Source organism: Rattus norvegicus, chromosome 4, assembly GCF_036323735.1.
Source record: "Rattus norvegicus strain BN/NHsdMcwi chromosome 4, GRCr8, whole genome shotgun sequence".
In the NCBI taxonomy this organism is placed as follows: Eukaryota; Metazoa; Chordata; class Mammalia; order Rodentia; family Muridae; genus Rattus; species Rattus norvegicus.
In genome coordinates, this window is record NC_086022.1 from 177023137 (window position 1) to 177042281 (window position 19145).

At 44.4% G+C, this 19145-nt stretch overlaps 2 protein-coding genes across 21 annotated transcripts in view; one reads left to right on the plus strand and one right to left on the minus strand.

Annotated features, from left to right (window-relative positions):
- Pyroxd1 (pyridine nucleotide-disulphide oxidoreductase domain 1) lies at window positions 1–19016 on the plus strand. Of its 5 annotated transcripts, none has more exons than XM_039107464.2 (12): window positions 1–169; window positions 2040–2120; window positions 3452–3571; window positions 5876–6004; window positions 8052–8125; window positions 8883–9043; window positions 9964–10064; window positions 10784–10916; window positions 12385–12497; window positions 13036–13158; window positions 15051–15188; window positions 18024–19016. In XM_039107464.2, exons 1-12 carry the CDS (start codon window positions 95–97, stop codon window positions 18063–18065), a joined length of 1290 nt encoding a protein of 429 aa, XP_038963392.1. In that variant the 5' UTR covers window positions 1–94; the 3' UTR covers window positions 18066–19016.
- Recql (RecQ like helicase) overlaps window positions 16215–19145 on the minus strand; it is a 24618-nt gene continuing 21687 nt past the window's right edge. For 5 of the 16 annotated variants that reach the window (XM_039107702.2, XM_063286167.1, XM_039107701.2 and 2 more), the window contains exons 13-16: window positions 18062–18281; window positions 17667–17796; window positions 16893–16947; window positions 16215–16538 (exon numbers count right to left, since the gene is read on the minus strand). In XM_039107702.2, coding sequence (XP_038963630.1) covers window positions 16525–16538; window positions 16893–16947; window positions 17667–17796; window positions 18062–18281 — 419 coding nt within the window. In that variant the 3' untranslated portion in view covers window positions 16215–16524. Of the gene's footprint in view, window positions 16948–17666; window positions 17797–18061; window positions 18282–19145 lie in introns of all 16 variants that reach the window. The other 11 variants (XM_063286171.1, XM_063286170.1, XM_039107703.2 and 8 more) reach the window with 3 other exon arrangements.

Genomic DNA, 19145 nt, shown 5'->3' on the forward strand with positions numbered 1-19145 from the left:
TAGTACCGGAAGTAGCCTTGTGAGCAGCTTCTCTTCCGGGTAGACAATAGCTGGAACTTTCTCCTGTGTAGTCAGCCGCCAGCCCCCGGGGACCATGGAGGCCGCGCGACCGGCAGGGACATTCGTGGTGGTGGGAGGCGGCATCGCTGGCGTCACGTGTGCCGAGCAGGTTCGTCGGCGCGGGCTCCGTACGGGAGGGATTGCGGGCGGACCGCTTCGCGGGTCTCTCTTCCGGCCCCTCGCCACGCCCCCTCGGCTGCGCAGCTGGTTGGGATGCGCGTATTGCTCGCTGGAGCTTTTATGGACCGGGGAGTAGAAAATGCTTGATTAGCTAGGGATCCAAAGGCAGACCAGACTCCGGGCGGAACGGTGTGCAAAATGGGCAAGGAAGCCTTGGCATTTGAACAGAAAATTCTCCCACCTTTCAGATTTCCTTCACACATGAAATTTAGTTTCTTGATAGGGGCCACGTCATTAATAACTGTGATGTAACCTTGAACTCCAAAGATAAGATTTCATGTGCAGCAGGAGTTTGTGGCAAAGGACTACAGATGAGGAATTTCTAATTATGATAAACAAATGAATCAGATGTGTTTACTTGTGCGTATTACAAAAAGAACTATTTTGTCGTGATCACCATCCACAGAAGTCACCAGAAACAGTCGAGTTTTTAAACTTGGGTAGGGTAGCTTATGTTTACCCAAGTAAAGAGTTCATATTCCAAGTTCAGTGGTCAAAACAAGTCACGTCATCACTCTGTTAACTTCATCGTAGGAGTTACTGGTAGGAGTGACTTAAGGGGTAAATTAACTTCTCTAAAGACTTAACAGTGTAGCCTGCATGGAAGAAAAGCATAACTTGAACTGCAATCAGTGAAGCTGATAAGGGACAGAAGCAAGGAAGACTGACAGAGCTCAGACCACATAGGCTGTTACGACTTTGTGTTTAATGAAAGTCTGCAAATAGGTGGTTTTGAGCTGGGGAGTGAAGTGTTCAAATGAAAGCTTTACAAATGCGATTAGCTACAGTGTGTGTGGTGTATGTTAAGGACAAATGGTTGAAGCAGGCTGTATGAAGCAGGAAGCTAGTTCAGTTCTTAGGAGTATAAAGTTTTGAGGACTTGATCCAACAATGAAAATAGAAGGTAGATTTCAGAGTATGGAAAGGAAACAAAGGCATAGTGTGATGATATGGTCAAATATAGGAAGTTCAAATAGGTGGAGTCAAAGGATTGTTACAGGTCCTAAGGGCATGTGGTCTGAGGATGCTGGGCTTCCTGGGCCGTGGGGAACAACAGGCAAGGGAGTGGAATCCAAGATGAGCAAGTGATTCCCCTCCAAAGTGTGGGGCAAAGGTAGAAATAAGCAATTGCTTGGTAAGTCTTTGCATCTGTTAAGTTATAAGCTAAGGTTAAAATGGCACTGCCTTCCCTGAATATCAGAGAGGGAGTGCGAAGGCTATGGAAAGAGTCTTGCTGAGATTTCTTTCTTTTTTAGGCAAGGCCCTTTATTTGTTTTATTTATATGAGCACACTGTAGCTGTCTTCAGACACACCAGAAGAGGGCATCAGATCCCATTACAGATGGTTGTGAACCACCATGTGGTTGCTGGGAATTGAACTCGGGACCTCTGGAAGAGCAGTCAAGTGCTCTTAACCACTGAGTCATCTCTCCAGCCTGAGATTCTGTTTCACATTAGAGCCTTGCCTTAATTTTGTTCTCAGTGAAGACAGGTAAAAACAGTTTGAAATGAATGGAAGCAGGCAGTTTGAAATCAGCTGTACAGCTTTAAACTGGCGTGCAGAGTAAGCCGGCCAAAGGTCTGCTGTAGTGGATTTACATGTTCAGGTCTTCGTTCACGTTTTACATGACCGCATTGCTCACCTTCTCACTGTAAGGGTTTGCCATTACCAGTGCTGTACCATTGTGGACAGCACTCAGAAAAACACGTTTTTACATGCGAAACACTGAAGTTTTACTGCTTACACACTCATTCAATAATGCCTGATGTTATTTCTCCTCTCTCTGTTTAAAATTCAGCTGGCTATTAATTTCCCCGCAGAAGACATTCTCCTGGTCACAGCCTCTCCTGTTATCAAAGCAGTTACAAACTTCAAACAGGTGAGAAACTGTGTAGCAATTAACTGTGTTTACAAAGACGTAACACATTGCCCTTTCACTGAGTTTATTGTCTTGAGAAGTCTGAAGCTTTTCTTTCCATTAAAAGTCTCTATGTTCAATGTATATTAGACACAGTTACTTTTAACTGAACTAGAAAATTCTGAAGTTTAACTTTATCTCTTAATAAGGCAAATCTCACTGTGTGTATTCATTCATATAGGTCTCTAGGTACCTTGAAAATTAAAAAAAAAAAATGTTAAAAACTCCTGAAAATGGGCATATTGCAAAGGCCGTCTGGTCAGATTTCCATGCAATGCTGGAAATGCAGCCAAGGTTAATCACTGATCTGCAGGGTTCTGTGTTCCATCACACAAACTAGAGAGTTCGATCCTTCTGTAGGGTCTGAAGGATTGTGGTTGAAGATGTGGCAGCAGAGAAGGAAAGGGTTTGAGTAGATGAGTAATGCGCCCAGAAATCTCAGCTTGAAAGGGCAGAGGGAGTCCAAGGAGGTCGGGATATTTTTGTTTGTTTGTTTGTTTTGTTTTGTTTTTTTCTTGGTTTCTCTGTGTAGCCCTGGCTGTCCTGGAACTCACTCTGTAGACAGGCTGGCCTCAAACTCAGATTTACCTGCCCTGGCTCCCTAGATGCTGGGATTAAAGGTGTGTGCCACCACCCCTGGCTGGATAGTGATGGTTTTAAAGCACAGGAAAGAGGGGTCTAAAGATGACCGTTTTATGGCAAACAGAGTGGAGAAGCTAAAATATATTTAAGAAGATAGATCATCTGTTCAGTTAAACACTGGTTACGTTAGTTGTGTTAGCTTAAATTTCGAGACCAAACAACAACAAGAAAGGACAAGCGTGTCAAGACAGACAGCTGAGCTCATTCCACTGCATAATGCATGCGCTAATCCACTTTCTATCAACCTGACAAAGTGCCAGAGAGTGTCAACCTCAGGGACGAAAGAGGAGGAAAGGGGTCTGTCAGCCCATGGTTAGGTGGCTCTGTGTTCTCCAGCCTGAGAAGCTGGAACATCACAGCCAGTGTGTGGTCGAACAGAGCTGCCCACTGTGCGTAGGCTGAGAAGCAGAGAGGAGAGGAGGCACTGAGTTTTGGTATTCCTCTACAAAGAGCCTACAAAGATTCCTGCTGTAGGTTCCACCTCCGCGAGACCGCCATGCCTTTACCTCGTGGGTCTCTGGGAGACCTAAGAAATCACCCCACAACAGTGCCGTGGGCTAGCCTTGTTTGCAAGCATGAAACAGTACTGTATCAGACAAAGGAATAGCTCCTTAAAATGTGAATTTAAAAGTCTGTTTGCTTTCATAAAGGTGTCTAAAGTACTGGAAGAATTTGATGTTGAAGAACAGCCAAGCACCATGCTGGAAAATCGCTTTCCCAACATTAAGGTCATAGAATCTGGAGTAAAGCAGCTGAAGAGTGACAAGCACGTGAGAATTTTTTTTTTTTTTTTTTTTTTTTTTTTTGTTAGATGAGGTTTGCAGTCTTAACCCCAGGTTTTCCTTCTTTTCTTCTAAGCATACTTCTGTTGCCACCATTACCTAAGCCCCTAACTGTACAGGCTAGAGGCGTTGTTAGGAAGAGCTCTGGGCTTCAGTTTACACACCTCAGATGCTGATGCTGTTTATAGAAAACCTGTGATCCTAGGTCCACAAGGTCCAACAGACTGCATTGTAATAGTGTATACAAGGCACAGTCACGAAATCACCACGAAGCTCGGAGGGAGGGCTGGGATGCGGTAAGACTTCACAGAGGGAATGACAGGCTCGAGCTGGGCCTTTAAAGATGGTGACTTAAGAGTTCTGCAAGTAGAAAAGGACATTCTAAGGACTGTAGACCCCACAGAAGGAAATGGGAAAGATGGATGGTAAGTCAGAGGGATTATCAGATCGTGGAAAAGGAGGCTGGTGAGGACGTAAATAAGATTGAGTGATACCAGTTTATTCCATAGCCACTTGACATCACAGAAGTGTGGACAGTAGTTTAAGTGAGACACATCTACCATTAATTTGAGGATAAACTGAGGGGGACAAGTTGCTCTTGGCCAAGCTCAGATTACAACCCACTTGCAGTTGCCAGGTTGGCAGGGACAGTATCATTGGGAAAGGCTCTAGGTTTGAGCCAGCTTATCAACTCCTCCAGACGTTGTTCCTCCTCACCCATGAGAACAGGTAAGAGGTCTCAGGGATGCTGTATCTACATGTGAGCTTTCGGAAGGATGGAAAAGGGTGTTTATAGTTGTTCCTGTAAGCAGCTCTTAAGTTATGAGTAAAACACGATTCACTAAAAACAAAGGAAACTCGACCTGTTCCATGAAAGGCAAAACATTTGAGCTCCAAATCACGGTGAGTATTCCTTGTCATGGAGACAGAGTCTAGATGATAGCTTGGTTATTTTTACAAGTGGAAGTGAGCTCTTAAAGGGATAGGGACACTTACAAATCAGAATGTCTCCCATCGATATGCAAAAGCATCCCGTGTGATTCCAGTCTCCGTCTCTCGTATGTCTCCTGTTAGTTTATAGGAATTCGGGCTTTTGTTCCCGTGTAGCTCAGGCCGCCCTTGAACTCCTGATTCTCTTGCCTTGTCTCTCGGTCCTGAGACAATAGATGTGTCACCACTATGCCAGCTTATCACAGCTACTTCCAAAAAGTTAGCAATAGCTGATTAAAAGGCATAGTTTTGCATTTTAACCCACCTAAATGTGAATTAGTTTAAAGCTTTGGTCAGTGACTCTGCCTTCTGTTTGCCATTCAGATTCTGCAGGAAGACTGGTATGGATTTTCTGTATGAGCTGCACTATGTTGGATTATGGGGTCACTCATTTGTGAACAGTACTGTGGGTAATAAAAGCCTCTGTGGGGAGTGAGTGCTGTGACTGCCGGAGTTTACAGATCACACACCTGGCACAGATGTGAACCCTGTCACTGTCCACATTCTCATAGTGGCAAGTACTTTCAGTCGTTTGCCTCTAAAAGGTACAGCTATATGCTGGTTTTTCATCCCACATTAAGGGACTCACTAATGTTGACATAACTTTAAAGCATGGTGAGTTAGTTTCTGAGGTTAGCATGTTTTTCACTTGAATTAAAACACAACACTCCATGGTCAGGCCCAGTACACAGCTGTAATGCAAGCACTTTGAGGAAAATCAGGACAGTCATCCTCAGTCGCACAAGAAATTAGAGGCCAGCATTGGCTGGATGAGACCCTGCCTCAAAAAAGCACAGCAAAAGCATTTTCTTAAGTGTACACATTTTTTAAAAAGTTGCACACATGTAAAATCCTCACTATTAAAGCTAGGAAATACTGCTAAATCTATCGTTACTTGTACTTAATAATAAAAATATTATTTTAAGACAATATTTTATTTTTAAAAAGACAAATTATAACTTCAATATGCACTGATCGCTTGAACCCAGTACAAATATAAAGATTACTAAGGTTTAATACAATTAGAATCACAGTCTTCAGAGGCGGGAGGAAGAAGATCATTTTAATTTGAGGTCAGCATGATCCTGAGATTCCCTTCATGCAGCAAGACTCTGTTTCAGAGGAGGAAGCCTAGTCTCCCTCTGAGTATTCTCCACATAAGTTATGGCCCATGCTTATCGCCCCCTCCATTAGCTGTAATCACTCTGAGCGTGGAGCGCCCCCAAGAGGCAGCCTCCAGTAGATCATGGTTTGCTTTTGTGTAAACCTTTTCCTCCTGCTTTTCTTGCCCTGTGTTTACAGTGCATCTTCACAGAAGATGGCCGTGAGTATGTGTATAAGAAACTCTGCCTGTGTGCTGGAGCTAAGCCAAAGTTAATCTGCGAGGGAAATCCCTATGTACTGGGGATCCGTGATACAGACAGTGCTCAGGTAATGTCTTAAGGTTGGGTCTGTGAAAGGGAAAGTGAGTTCTCCTTGGGAATTGAATACTTCACTGACTGTTAACTCCTACAATGTCATAAAGAGGGCAGTTCTGACCTGTCATTATTCAGAGGCCTGCCAGGTTCACTTTGCTAATGGTTACTAGTTTCAGCCTAAGCTAATGCCCTGTTCTCTGGGCTTGAGGCTCAGAGAAACACAGACAGTGCTTGGCCTTCACGTTAGCACATGCTCATCACTCCGTATTGGGATTGTGAGATTTGCAACTAAACTGTGTAACAACCATTTTTCCAGGTAAATCATACTTAGATTTACCAGTAATTCCCCAGTAAGAAATACACTAATAATATCTGCAAGGTCTTTTTGGATGGAATCCTAGGACTTGCTTGGCTTGTTTCTCTGCCCTATAAAAAGTGCAGACTCTTCTGGACTCCTTCCAGGCAGCATGGCAGCCTTCACTTTAAATTCTGTCAGGGTTTTTCACCCCTTGTTCCCAAAGCTTTCTGGCTTCATCCCCACTCCCGACAAGGACATGATTATTTTCATTTATATGATCCATATTCTTAAAAGTAGCTAACGATTTTTTCCGGGCTCCTGTTGCCTTAGTTCCTTGAGAACTTAGAGGAAACTTCAGCAGAGCCAAGCAGCTTCTTATGAAGTCAGGCTCACAGTAATAGTGCGTTTGTGACTGCTTCCGCTTAGCCTTCTAGTCCATGAGCTCACTGACGCCCCTGGATATTGTGTGACTCCCAGGAGACCTTGTTACAAAGACAGCTGCGTGGGTGGAGGGAAGGCATGTAATATTAACTGGAGTGCATGTGGGTGGTGTGCACTGGGGGGTCTGTGTTAATGTTTCTTTGAACATTGCAGAGAAGATGGGTCAATCTAGACAGCAGTACCTGTGTCACAGGTTGGGAGGAGGATGAGAAAAGGATGGTCTCCCTCTGCTAGGGTAACTACCGAGGGCTCCCTGTGTATAGTTACTGTAAGGCAGTGCTTCCCAGCCTCCCTCTGTGGCTGTGGCCCGTGCTGTGGGGACCCTAACCATCACACCGTTTCACCTCAGAATTGGAATCTGATGAATCAATAACATAAATATCTGATATGCGATCTCTGTGAAAGGGTCGACTAACCCACAGGTTGAAAACCACGGTTCTGAGGTAAATAAATACTCCGTGTGTCCTGTGTGCCTCGCATCTCTGTGCCCCTGCTTAAGGCCTGTGAGAACTGGGAGTCAGTTTTAGTCCATGATGTAAGTTTTTATAGGAACTTAATGGCAGAGGGGAGCAATGAAATCTTTGTTCTGATGTCATTCTAAAGCAGGGAACACCTGTACCTGTAAAAGTGCCAGAAAGGGGGCTTTAGGCTACTCGGAGCTCCGGGGTCGGGGGTAGCGGGGGGTGGGGGGGAGGGAGGAGGTAGCATGAGGAAAGGTGGTGCAAGAGGCACGAACTGTCCTAAAATGGTAACATTTCCCCAGTTAGTGTTAGACTTTTGCTGTCCCTGCTACTCTTTAAGTTTTGTGGACTTCGTGTCCCATCATGCTTACATAAACACAGGAAGACATGGTGCCTGTGTTCCTTTTAGTGTGCACCACAGGGCACAGGAGGTTAAGTAGCCCCCAGTAATCTTGTCAGTAGCAGCTAAACCAACACTCCTAGTCCATGTGCCCTGCTTCTCAGTCCCCAGAACTGCAGGAATTGAGGGACTCTGGGGAAGCCTGTAACCAAGGCCTGCCTGCCAAAAGTAAAGGATTCAGTCATAACTGGGTGTGTGGTCATGTAGACAGTGTCTTGCTGTGGTTCACAGAGCCTTAAAATGTGACAGAAAGGCAAGGGAACTCTAGAGAGGTGCTGCTGTCACAACCACAAGTGACATCCTAGGCACAAGGTGAGGCCATTATGGTAATTGGGAACGAGGGCCCTGGCACAGGGGAGTAAGTTTTATTTTGTTGTCCCTTAAAATACTCATGATTCACATATTATCAATGATGCCTCTACACTGTCAAATGCTACCTCATTGTTTCTTCCTAACGCAGGAATTTCAGAAACAGCTTACAAAAGCCAGGAGAATAATGATTGTCGGGAATGGTGGCATTGCTCTGGAGCTGGCGTAAGTATGTCTCTAACACTGAAGGATCCTCTTAGATTGTAGGACTATTGGCAGAAGAGAAAGCACATCTCAAAAAACATGCATGTTCCACCCTATATTCAAAGAGAAAGCACACTTTACTTTAGCTCTTGTAGGACTCCAACTTGCAGAAATGTCCCCCAAACACACACGGTCTAGAATGTGTTTGACCTGGGCAGGCTTGACTCACAAAGTGAACACTGTTTAATGATGGCCATGTGTACCTTTAGCAATCGTTTACTCAGTGTTTCGACATTACCTGTCTGGCTGCCAGAGCCCAGTTTGTCGCTGGTTAGGATGTGAGTTCTTACATCTTAATTCGTGCTTTGAAGAAATGAGAACACCTTCATACAAAATATTTTCATCTTAAGAAATTTCGAGTTTGGTGAATATTGGGAATTTAAAAGCAGGTGATAGTTTTTGACAACTGCATGAAGATGTTAGCCTGTAAATCTCCTTCCAGCTTTCTTACATGAACATCTAGAAAAGCCACAGACAAAGCAGTGTTTTCAGTTCTGTTAGGCCATGCTCATCCATCTACCATTACGGCTTCCTTTGCATCCAAGTAAAGTGCTGGTGACCCCTCAAATCCCCAAAGCCTGCTTCATTCTACTTTAACTCTTACCGTCCTTCAGTGACCCACACCCCTATCCAGTCCGTGTCTGCTGCACAGAGCAGTTGTTACTTGGAGGATTTCTCCCTGACTTTTTCCTACAGGAAACTGTACCATTCCTCCTAGGTATGAAGTCGAAGGCTGTGAAGTGATTTGGGCCATAAAGGATAAAGCCATTGGAAATACATTCTTTGATGCGGGCGCAGCAGAGTTTTTGACTTCCAGGCTCCTGTCTGAAAAATCGGAGGCTAAACTTGCACACAAAAGAACGATCTACACAGTCGAAGGCAAGTGCTCACCTCGTTCATTCGCAGGTGAAAAACTGCATTTATTTTAAACGGAAAGGAAACTCAGTAAAAAGTATTCCGGAGACAGGAATAAATTTCAGATTAGAAAATACATAGGGACTGAAGAGATGGTCGGTGTAAGTACTGACCTTTCACTCCTACTGCTCTTTGACGACCCACAGTTGATTCCCGGCACCCACAGAGAAGTCCACCACATCTGTAACTCTAGTTCCAAGGGACCTAGCAGCCTGGCCTGGTCTCTGAGGGAACTGGAGCACAAGTCGGGACAGACACAGACGCACAAGCGGGCAACACCCGGTCACATTTTTAAAGTGTAAGAGAGCATGGGGGCATGCTGTTAGTCACAGCACAGAAGGCGGCTCGCAGTCCTAGGCTGGCCAGGACTACAGAGTAAAACCCAGTCTCGAAAGGAAAAATAAAATAAAGTCTGAACAACTCTTTTTTTAAGTTAATTAAAAATAGAAAATATACACTTACTGTAAATGGGAATTTTAAATAATTGATCAGCCCATTTGCAAAACAGTTCCTCCTGCTGAGCACGACTGTTCCTACCAAATCCACTGAGAACACTCACTAGTTTAATTTAATACTCTTCCAACAAGTTTTTGACTTATAAAATTCAAAGTGAATGTTCTAAAGTTTGGAGACAATACCAATTGACAGAATTCAAAATCTAATAGCTAATTTCCGTCCTATTTAAATTAGCAAGCATGTAACACTGGGTGCTCACAGACGACGGGGTGCAAGGCCACCTGTGACCTTGCCACAGCACTCAGTGAAGAAAGCTGCTTAGAGTGACAGGGCCACCATGCTGCCTGCCTGCGTGTGAGAATCAGGACACTGCACAAAGGCTTCGAGAGTCTTTGCCAGCAGTTTTAAAATCTGTATTCATTTCTTAGAAGCAAAAAAGGAAACCAGTACCAAATCTAAAGCCGATTATGTGGGCAGTGCCCTTGGACCAGACTGGCATGGAGGCTTGGCTTTGAAAGGAACAGAGGAGGTATGTTTCTGTGTCACTTGACTTAAGGTATACCATGCAGGGAAGGTCTTCAAAGCCACTGTCCCAGTTGGCCACCCAAAATAGCAAATATGAAATTTGTCTAAGCTGTTCAGCCTTCTTTTTACTGCAGAGCTGGACACACCTACATACAGACTACATGGCTAACCACAGTTCTTGGTCTTCTGCTAAAGGTCACGTAGGTGCTCACGCTGATCTGAACAAAGGCTATTAGGTGGAGTCAAACATGTACTTCCTGTTTCACCTGAACAAGCAGATGACTTGCTATCACTTATCTTAACACAAAAAGCTGTCATTCAGTATTTCAGGAATGTAAATATATCTGCATTGATTTTGAAACTTTCAGGTTTAAGTGGGTGGACAGGAGCTGGCTAGGGGGTATCTAGTTGGGGACAGAAATGACATGCAGTGGCTCCTCCTGGATCTGCGGGTCTCCTGAGATTGCACTTTACCATTACTGGAATTGTTGAGAGTCCTTCAGTGAGGAGGCTGATACAGACTGAAGCCCTGTGGAGCATCTCCAGGTTCCCCGCTTCCACTCACCATGTCCTGCTTTGCCTTCCAGTGCTGGGTGGCTCCTGCTCACTCCTGTTCCACTCGGACTCTGGGAGGCTTGCTCGGAAGTGTCAGTACTGCATTTGTCAGTGTAAACGTCATGGCACTGTCTGAATCATGCTGACCAGTATTTATTTTGCTTCCAGTTTTCTCACAGTATTCACATTGAAACCAAATGTGAAGTAAAGAAAATCTACCTTCAAGAGGAGTTTAAGATTATGAAGAAAAAATCCTTGGCTTTTCCAAAGGATCACCATAAGTCAGTTACAGTTGATAAAGGTAAAGGAAAAATTACTTAATCTTGGTATATTTTAAACTGCACATTTTCATATAAAATTTGGTAAAAAAAAAAAAATCAGTAACTACAGGCCCTCAATTCACTACTTATTGGGTATGTTTCCTAATAAATTCCATGTTGTGTAACTTTGTTTTATTTGGGTTGATGGTATTTGGACCATCATAACCCAACCTAATCAGTCAGTCAGTATTTTGCAGATCAAAACAAAATAGCTTTCCTAAGTAACATGCCTTCTATATTAAATTTAAAAGTCTGTGTTTGGGACGCATTCTGCAGTGGTAGTGAGGAGAGGATCCCACACAGCCCTGTGGGTAACCAACACTGCTGTGGCAGCCATGTTCTGGAATCTTGCAGTGCTCTGTAGGAAACGGATGGCAGAGTCCAGAGACTGAACAGTGAGGAGAAACATCAGAAGGAAAGGTGGGGGCTGGAGAGGGGGCTCAGCACTAGAGACTGCTCTTCCTTGTTGATGTAAAAATATTAAAATAAGAGAGTATGGTTGTCTTTTACCCCGCTGGGTCTACACCTCGGTGCTCCAGGTATCTGCCAGATATCTTGGCGGAAACAGCCCAGCCGCACACTTTCCTACACTCAAACCCTCACATAAAAGAACACACAACACAATAATCTTAGATCCAATTGGTAAGATATAATTGCCCACTTAAACATACAAAGTCCGGTACCATCCATCCCTTAGGAGCATTGATAACAGCCTGTAAATACACAGAGCAGAATCTTAACATCACCGGCCATCTTGTCCTGCCAAGGCTTCTCTCCTTCCTCTCTTTCTCTCTCCTCGTCTCCTCCTCTTCCTTCAAACTTCTCTCCCGCCCACCTTCCTTCTCCTCCAATGACAGGCCTCGCTCTATCCTGTTCCTGCCCCTCACCTGTACTTTACAGATTCAATGGGGAGAAGGTTCTGGTGAAGTCACCTGAGTTCTGAGTATGTGACTAGGCAGCTGTCCTTGGGGCAGTGGAATTAGCATCAAAATACAGATAACTCCAGGGCAAACCACAACACTTCCTGAATTCAACTTCCAGCAGCCACAAGGTGGCTCACAACCATCTGTAATGGAATCTGATGCTCTCATCTGGTATGTCTGAAGGGACTGTGTATTCACAAACATAAAATGAATCTTTAAAAAAAAAAAAAAGGAAGAAAGAGTAGGATTAAGAGCTCAGTGACAAGAAGTGCTAATCAGATTGCTTCACAAGTATGTTAGAAAGTGGTCATTTCTATGCCCACGTCCAAAGGACGGTGCTTTGTCTCCTTTAGAGGATCATGCTTGAAGCTGCCAAGCACAAGACTTTGTCATTGTACTCAGCTGTCCAAGCCAGAGGAAAATAAAGCGGCCTTCTGAAGCCGTCTGCCTTTTCTCTGTCATTCACATGATATTGTGGATTAACTGCTAGAGATGACACTTGAGCATCTTTTTCTTTTCTTTAAAGAAATGTGGCCTGTGTATGTGGAACTGACGAACGGCAGCATATACGGCTGTGATTTCCTTGTCAGCGCTACAGGAGTCACCCCAAATGTGCAGCCGTTTCTCCATGGAAACGATGTAAGGTGAATTCTGTCCACTCACCTGTCTTACAGTCCTGATCTTTACAGTGTCTAGGTTTTAAACAGCCATCATTGTAGTAGTAACTGTAACTGAATTTAGCAGCAACACCCCACTCACAGTGTTCTCTTCTACTTCGCATCCTTAAGCAGTTAACATCCAGCTTAAGATCATCTAGAGCCAGTGTCCAGTTTATCAAGGGGTTGGTGACAGACTGACCTGTGTGAGTTCTCAAGAGTAAATCTTACAGATGGTTCTATAAGCATTTTAGCTTTTGAAGTCTTAATGTTCTTTTGATTAGGGTTGGGGTAAACATTAACTATTGAATATTCTTAATGTTGAAATTCTGGGACATTGAGATCTGTTGGGTAGGAACTGAATCCCTAGACAGTCCGGCCAGGTCTGTGTACTCCCGTAGCTCCTTTTACCTTTTTGATTAGAGATTGGCGTTTGTTAGTGCGTGCAGGCCTGCCCTGCTCATTAGAATGAAAAGTCCTGTCTGGTTCTGTCATCCTTATGCTAATGAAAAACTGTTTAGTTTGACCTAGGAGAAGATGGCGGCCTGAGAGTAGATGAGCAGATGCGCACGTCACTTCCTGATATCTATGCTGCTGGAGACATCTGTACTGCATGCTGGCCGCCAAGCCCAGTCTGGCAGCAGGTGAGCCTGCATGTAGAACCACGTGTCTGTCAGTCTAGGTCAGCTACTGAGGAGTCCAGTTGTCTGCTCCAGCTTTTCTACTTTAAATCCAAAGCCACTGGAGCAGATTTCTGATGAATAAGGAGATTCCCACGTTAAAATCACTTAGTGTTACAGTAAACTGAAATGGTTTTAATTTATAAAGTTGTAGGCATTAACCGTTCTCTTCTGCTTAACCTGTCCACAGCAATTATATCATTGTCATAATTTGATACAGGGGGGAAAGTAGCTCAAAATAAGGGTACCCCTTATTCTGAATCTCCTGGTTTTACATGCTAACCCACAGTGCAGACTCAATGAACTCAGTTAGGTGTGTCCAACCCATGGCCCAAAGGCTTGTACCCAGGATAGCTATGAATGTAGCCAGACATGAAGTTTTGAACTTAGTTAAATATTATGAAGTGTTTGTGATCCCTTCAAATCCTCGTCACTCAGCTCTCCTTTATGACCTCTGGAGACAGCGTCGGGCTGTCAGAGGTCAGAGAGACCTGCCAGGTAGTTCCAGTGCTGTGGCTTTGTAGGCTCTTCTGATGCCATCTGGCTGTGCTGTGCTCTGCTGCTCTATAGCAGACTCTGTGTCATCAAACCCTACAGAGACTGAGTACAAGCAGACACTGTCTTCTGGACATGCCCAGAGCTCAGGCTGCGGCTGGGATCTGTACAGGAGGTGCCCAGAGCTCAGGCTGCGGCTGGGATCTGTACAGGAGGTGCCCAGAGCTCAGGCTGCGGCTGGGATCTGTACAGGAGGTGCCCAGAGCTCAGCCTGCAGCTGGGATCTGTACAGGAGGTGCCCAGAGCTCAGGCTGCAGCTGGGATCCGTACAGGAGGTCAGCATTAGGTACACATCCCACATGGGTACACAGATAGAGGGAACCGATCGCTTATAGCCAGCCTGTCCTCCCAGTAGCCGTGGGGCAGAGTTAGTGTTTATTTCAGGTGAAAAAGCTGAAGCTGAGACAAGTTAAATACGTAAACGCTTTATTAGTACTCTCCTGTCACTCCCAATAGTACGATTTCTGTCTTGTATCAGGAGAGTAAAAAAAAAAACAACATGAAAACCTCTGCAAAGTGCAATGAAAACATAATAAAGGAGAGACAAGCACTGTCATAAAGAGGTTGAGGCCTTGTGAGAGTCGGGGCCTGAAGTCCACCTGTGTCTGTCTGACCAGAGTCCGCTCAGAGGCTTCACTGTCACCAAGAAGCAAAGGCCTGGGTATACGACAGACTTTGGAGTAAAGACTGATGACATTTTGTCCCACTTCATAACACCTAAAATCCTCATTCTATTAGTGAAATTAATCAGATATACAGTTGGGTTATTATCCCTTCATGTTTGATGCTAGAATTAGCGAATACCATCTTGACTGGTGTCCACTTGTGACCACTAAAGATAACACTAGCTAGAACAAACCCCAGACTCCCTGGAAGTACACTTAAGGGAATTTATAAGATTGAAACTTTAGTGCAGAGGAAGTAGTTAAAGTGGGTATAAAAGCTCTTGCCACAGAAGTATGAAGACCAGAGATTTGAGTTCCTTGAATCCGTGTAAAAGCTGGACTCAGCACAAGCTACTATAACCCAGTTCTCCTGCTGTGAGGTGGGAGTCCCTAGGGAGTCAGGAGGCCAGCTAAGCCAGAGTACTCACTGGGAGAACCACAAAGTAGACCCCACCTCAGACAGAGTGGAAGTCAAGGACTCAAGGCCTCTACTGACGTTCCTGTGTGCACCATAGCATGGGTGTACCCCATTCCTGCTCACGAATGTGCCCCCCCCCACACACACACACACACACACCCTCTCTCCCCCCCTCTCTTTCAGATGATAACCAGAAGTACCATTTCCTACTGTTTCAGATGAGACTGTGGACGCAGGCACGGCAGATGGGGTGCTATGCAGCCAAGTGCATGGCTGCAGCTACTATGGGGCATCCTATTGACATGGACTTCAGCTTTGAACTGTTTGCTCATGTCACTAAATTTTTTAACTATAAGGTAAGTGGTAAAGGGAATGGATATCCTTTTGACTTGAAAGTATGGCAACCTATAGTTCCAGTGATGTCAAGAATGCTATTTCAAGGACGGGAAAGATGACTCTGTGATTATTGCTAATCTTGAGAAGACCTGAGTTCAGTTCCCGGTTCCCACTTTACAGTTCATAGCCACCTACAACTTCAGGGGATCTAACACCCTCTTCTGACCTCCATGGGCACCTACACACCCATGGCACGAGCACACACACACACGCGCGCACACGCACGCACAGACACACCCATTTAATCTCTAAGCCATGAGTCTAGGAAAACATGGGCTCATTTTGTGTAGCTCGTTCATGAGACAGCTCTAACATTCATAAAGATTTCATCCACATAGATGTTCTACTTTTATTAATGTTAAAACTATTAATGATGAATATAGTCACTGGCTGTTTTTTAATATGACTGTAGGCTGCATGGCAGTCTTATCTACATAGTTTGTTCATGCCATTTAAATGCTTTCTTTGGGCCCCTCCCACTGTAACTGTAAGGAATGGTTTTTCTGTCTACATTGACATGGCCTAGATAACTTGGACACTGTTATCTGTGGGAGTTGGAGGGAGCTGCTCAGAAAGACGATCTCCATTCTGCTTCAGGTTGTGCTGCTAGGCAAATACAACGCACAAGGCCTGGGTGTGGACCACGAGTTAATGCTGAGGTGCACCAGGGGACAGGAGTACATCAAAGTCGTCATGCACAACGGACGCATGATGGGAGCTGTCTTAATTGGTGAAACTGACTTGGAGGAGACATTTGAAAATTTAATTTTAAACCAAATGGACCTTTCATCATACGGGGAGGATCTGCTAAATCCAGATATCGATATAGAGGATTATTTTGACTGAAATTGGAATCTCTTCAGGAATACAAAGCACAAAATACGGAGAAAACATGGGAAACCGAACAACCACACTGAGTGAACGAGCACTCAGTAGAGAATGCAGAAGCCAGATTCCAGGTTGGAAAGAAAGAAAGAAAATAATCCTTAGGATGGATCCATTTAATGACTGATTTGCAGATGAACACTCCTAGTACACAGTTGACAATAAACCTTGACTCATACAAAGCACCAGATCCTTTGTTTGCCTGAACATCATAGTAAGGCTGGGGTTTCAGGAGGCTTGCTGTCTCGGTTTACTTAGATCAGAGTGCAGATTGTGCAGAGCCTTCTTGCTGATACATTCATTACTGTCGACTTACTGTTTCTATCTGAACAAGAACAGCAGCTTTTCTCACCAGAAGTCATCCACATTGCTCAGCTTAAAATGTCACCCACTTGGAAAGGTGAGCCCATGTCAGCATAGTACTGCTTTAAAGGAGAGTCACGTCAGAAGATAACAGCTAGTTACAGCAAGGCAAATGGGCTTACAAAAGCTACGTGGACTTAATGTCAGATATATCATGTTTAGACAACTTTACATGAAAGTTGTACTTCTCATTATTATGTAAGTAAGCTCTGAAAATAACAGCTTTATATGTATAAAACATAAAGTTGTTTCAAAAATTATAGCTGATTATAAAAGTGACCCACACATAAACACACATAAGCAGTTACATTGTGTCAGATTAAGTAACACTCAAGCATCATGAAGTTTTCTTTTCTTAGCGCCTGTGTTCTTAGAGCCAGATGGCTGAAGCCTGTTTTTAGACTTCTGGAAGTTACCTGAGCTCTTTTCTTTCCCCTTTGAATCCACTTCACAAGCTTCAGGTGACGCAGCCTGCAACAGAATGACAAAGTGGTACCCTGGTAACCAACCTTCAGCCACACAGCTTTCTCATGAGCTTAGCAGTCCCAGAACACCCCCTCGGAATCATCAACTCCTTAAGGGACCTGGTTCCAAGCTACACATTTCTACTCAAATATGGGCAACTGTCTTTAGTAAAGGAGGATGCTGTAAAGGGAGAGCCCATGCCAGCATAGCAAGCACTCTGAAGAGGGCATGCAGTTCCCAGAGGCTGCCACAGCACTCAGTTAACGGGCTTGCTGCCTCTGGGAAGCAGACTTGGTTTGGACAGCTTGACTTGTTTATAGTGTACCTATATGCACACCATCGATGTCAGAAGACAGTCCACAGAAATAGGTCCTCTCCTCCACTAGAGGGCAGGAATCAGTCTCAGGATGGAGCTCTGGTTTTCAGGGTCACAGAAAGGACTTCTATTATTAAGCCACAGTAGTAGAATCCAGCAGACTTCTTAACCAGAACAGATTCCATCCAGTATTACAAGGGAAGTATCTCGTGGGACTTAATCTGCAGTCCTCACATTCTAAGCGGTTACAGCCCCCCACTCTACACTGGGCCAGTCTAAAGCCCTGCACACTTATAAAATCAAAACATAGGAAGAAAACTGACATCATTTGTGTCTAACCAAACCTAGTAAAGAACTACAGAAAAGCCCACAGGCCTCAGGCACACACTGAAAATGAATAGCCAGTTACCCTAACGCTGCTCTGTGTGGACCTCTTCACTTGCATAGTGACAGCATGGCCTTCGTTGCTAAGAAGACTAGCTCTGGGTCCCACCTTCAGATACGAGATGGTAGCATAAGCCGTGAAGCTGTAGTCTTCCCTGTGGAAAAAAAGAGCCACAGAAAACTTGAAGGAGTCACAGAAAATATTTTTAAAACATTGATCTAAGAAACACTAGACCAGCACAAAGACCTAGTTAAGGAACTAGGTTGGGGTTTGTTTTAACCTTCTTGACTTTGTGATCAAAGTCTAAGAATTAGATAAACTGTTTCCTATAATGCTTCACATCAAATAACTGTGAAGCTGTTCACTTTGCTCCAATTACAGTGGAAGAAACAGACACAGAAGACAAATGGGCTGTGTACTTGAGATACTGCTGCAGGAGAGCATGTACGATGATTTTCTCCAGGTCTTCTCGGGGAAGGGCTGGGACAGCAACGCCAGCCACTCTGAACTTGGCTGCTCCCTTTCCCATCCAAGCATCAATCAGCTTCAGTGGGGTGAGCTTTTCATTCAGTCCTTCTGCCTGCTTCAGAATCTTGATCAGGGCTTGGCAGTGCTCGGTTATATTCTTTTTCTCAAACGCTGCAAGGACAGACATGGTGGGCAACTGGGATCTAAAGATGAGGGCAGGAAGCCACCTCTGCTTTAACTGGCTCAGTAAGCACGACAGGCCCCTTACACATATTTTTTTTTTTTAAATGTGCTCAGAATTAAGACCAGGGTGTTGTTCCTCAAGGCTCTATCACCAGATCAAATTCTGTCCCTAAAACACATGTAAGGATCGGGGTGATGTAAAGAAAATGACCTGACTATCAAAGACCAAAGTGTGCCCTGGTAACAAGTGTCTGTCAGCTGTCACTGGAAGGTGAGCACTGCAGAACCAAGTGCTCTTCCCTTTCTTACCTCATTCTGATCATCATTCATTCATACTGTGAGAGCCAGGCTGGGCTCCTAGAGAACATCCTAAGTCCAAGGCCCCAAGTACTGGGCTTAGCATCCTGACTTACATGCTGGACCCATGTCAGTGTGGTCTCTGTAAGACAGCCTTCTGAACTAGTAAATGAGCATCTGCAGCCGTCAAGTTAGTGCAGAGACCATCCACTGAACCATCGGAACCGTGGTCAGTCCAGCTTCTCAAGAACACAGCACAAAACACGGAACCCTGTACTGTGAGAAGCCACTGACCAAGACAGACTGTGAAATACTAAGGATTGTCTTTCCTTATGTAACAGTATTTCTATTTAGAGGAACTCTAACATTTCTTTAAAAATGTGCTGCCTCCAGGATAGCAATATAAAATGTGTCATACACATTTGACCTAGCTTTGTTTTTAATGATTTGTATCACTTTTGAGTCTGTTAATTCTTATCAGTTTGTCTTTTGAATCTGTTTGGAGAGTCTAACCTTCCCAATGAAGCCCTCACTGCGTTTAGCCTCTCAAGAGCC

Coding starts and splice junctions, on each gene's coding strand:
- Pyroxd1 (XM_017592597.3), top strand. CDS start 3,500: ATGCTGGAAAATCGCTTTCCCAACATTAAGGTCATAGAATCTGGAGTA. Junction 9,044..9,963: donor AACGATCTACACAGTCGAAG/GCAAGTGCTCAC, acceptor TTCATTTCTTAG/AAGCAAAAAAGGAAACCAGT. Junction 15,189..15,825: donor CTAAATTTTTTAACTATAAG/GTAAGTGGTAAA, acceptor ATTCTGCTTCAG/GTTGTGCTGCTAGGCAAATA.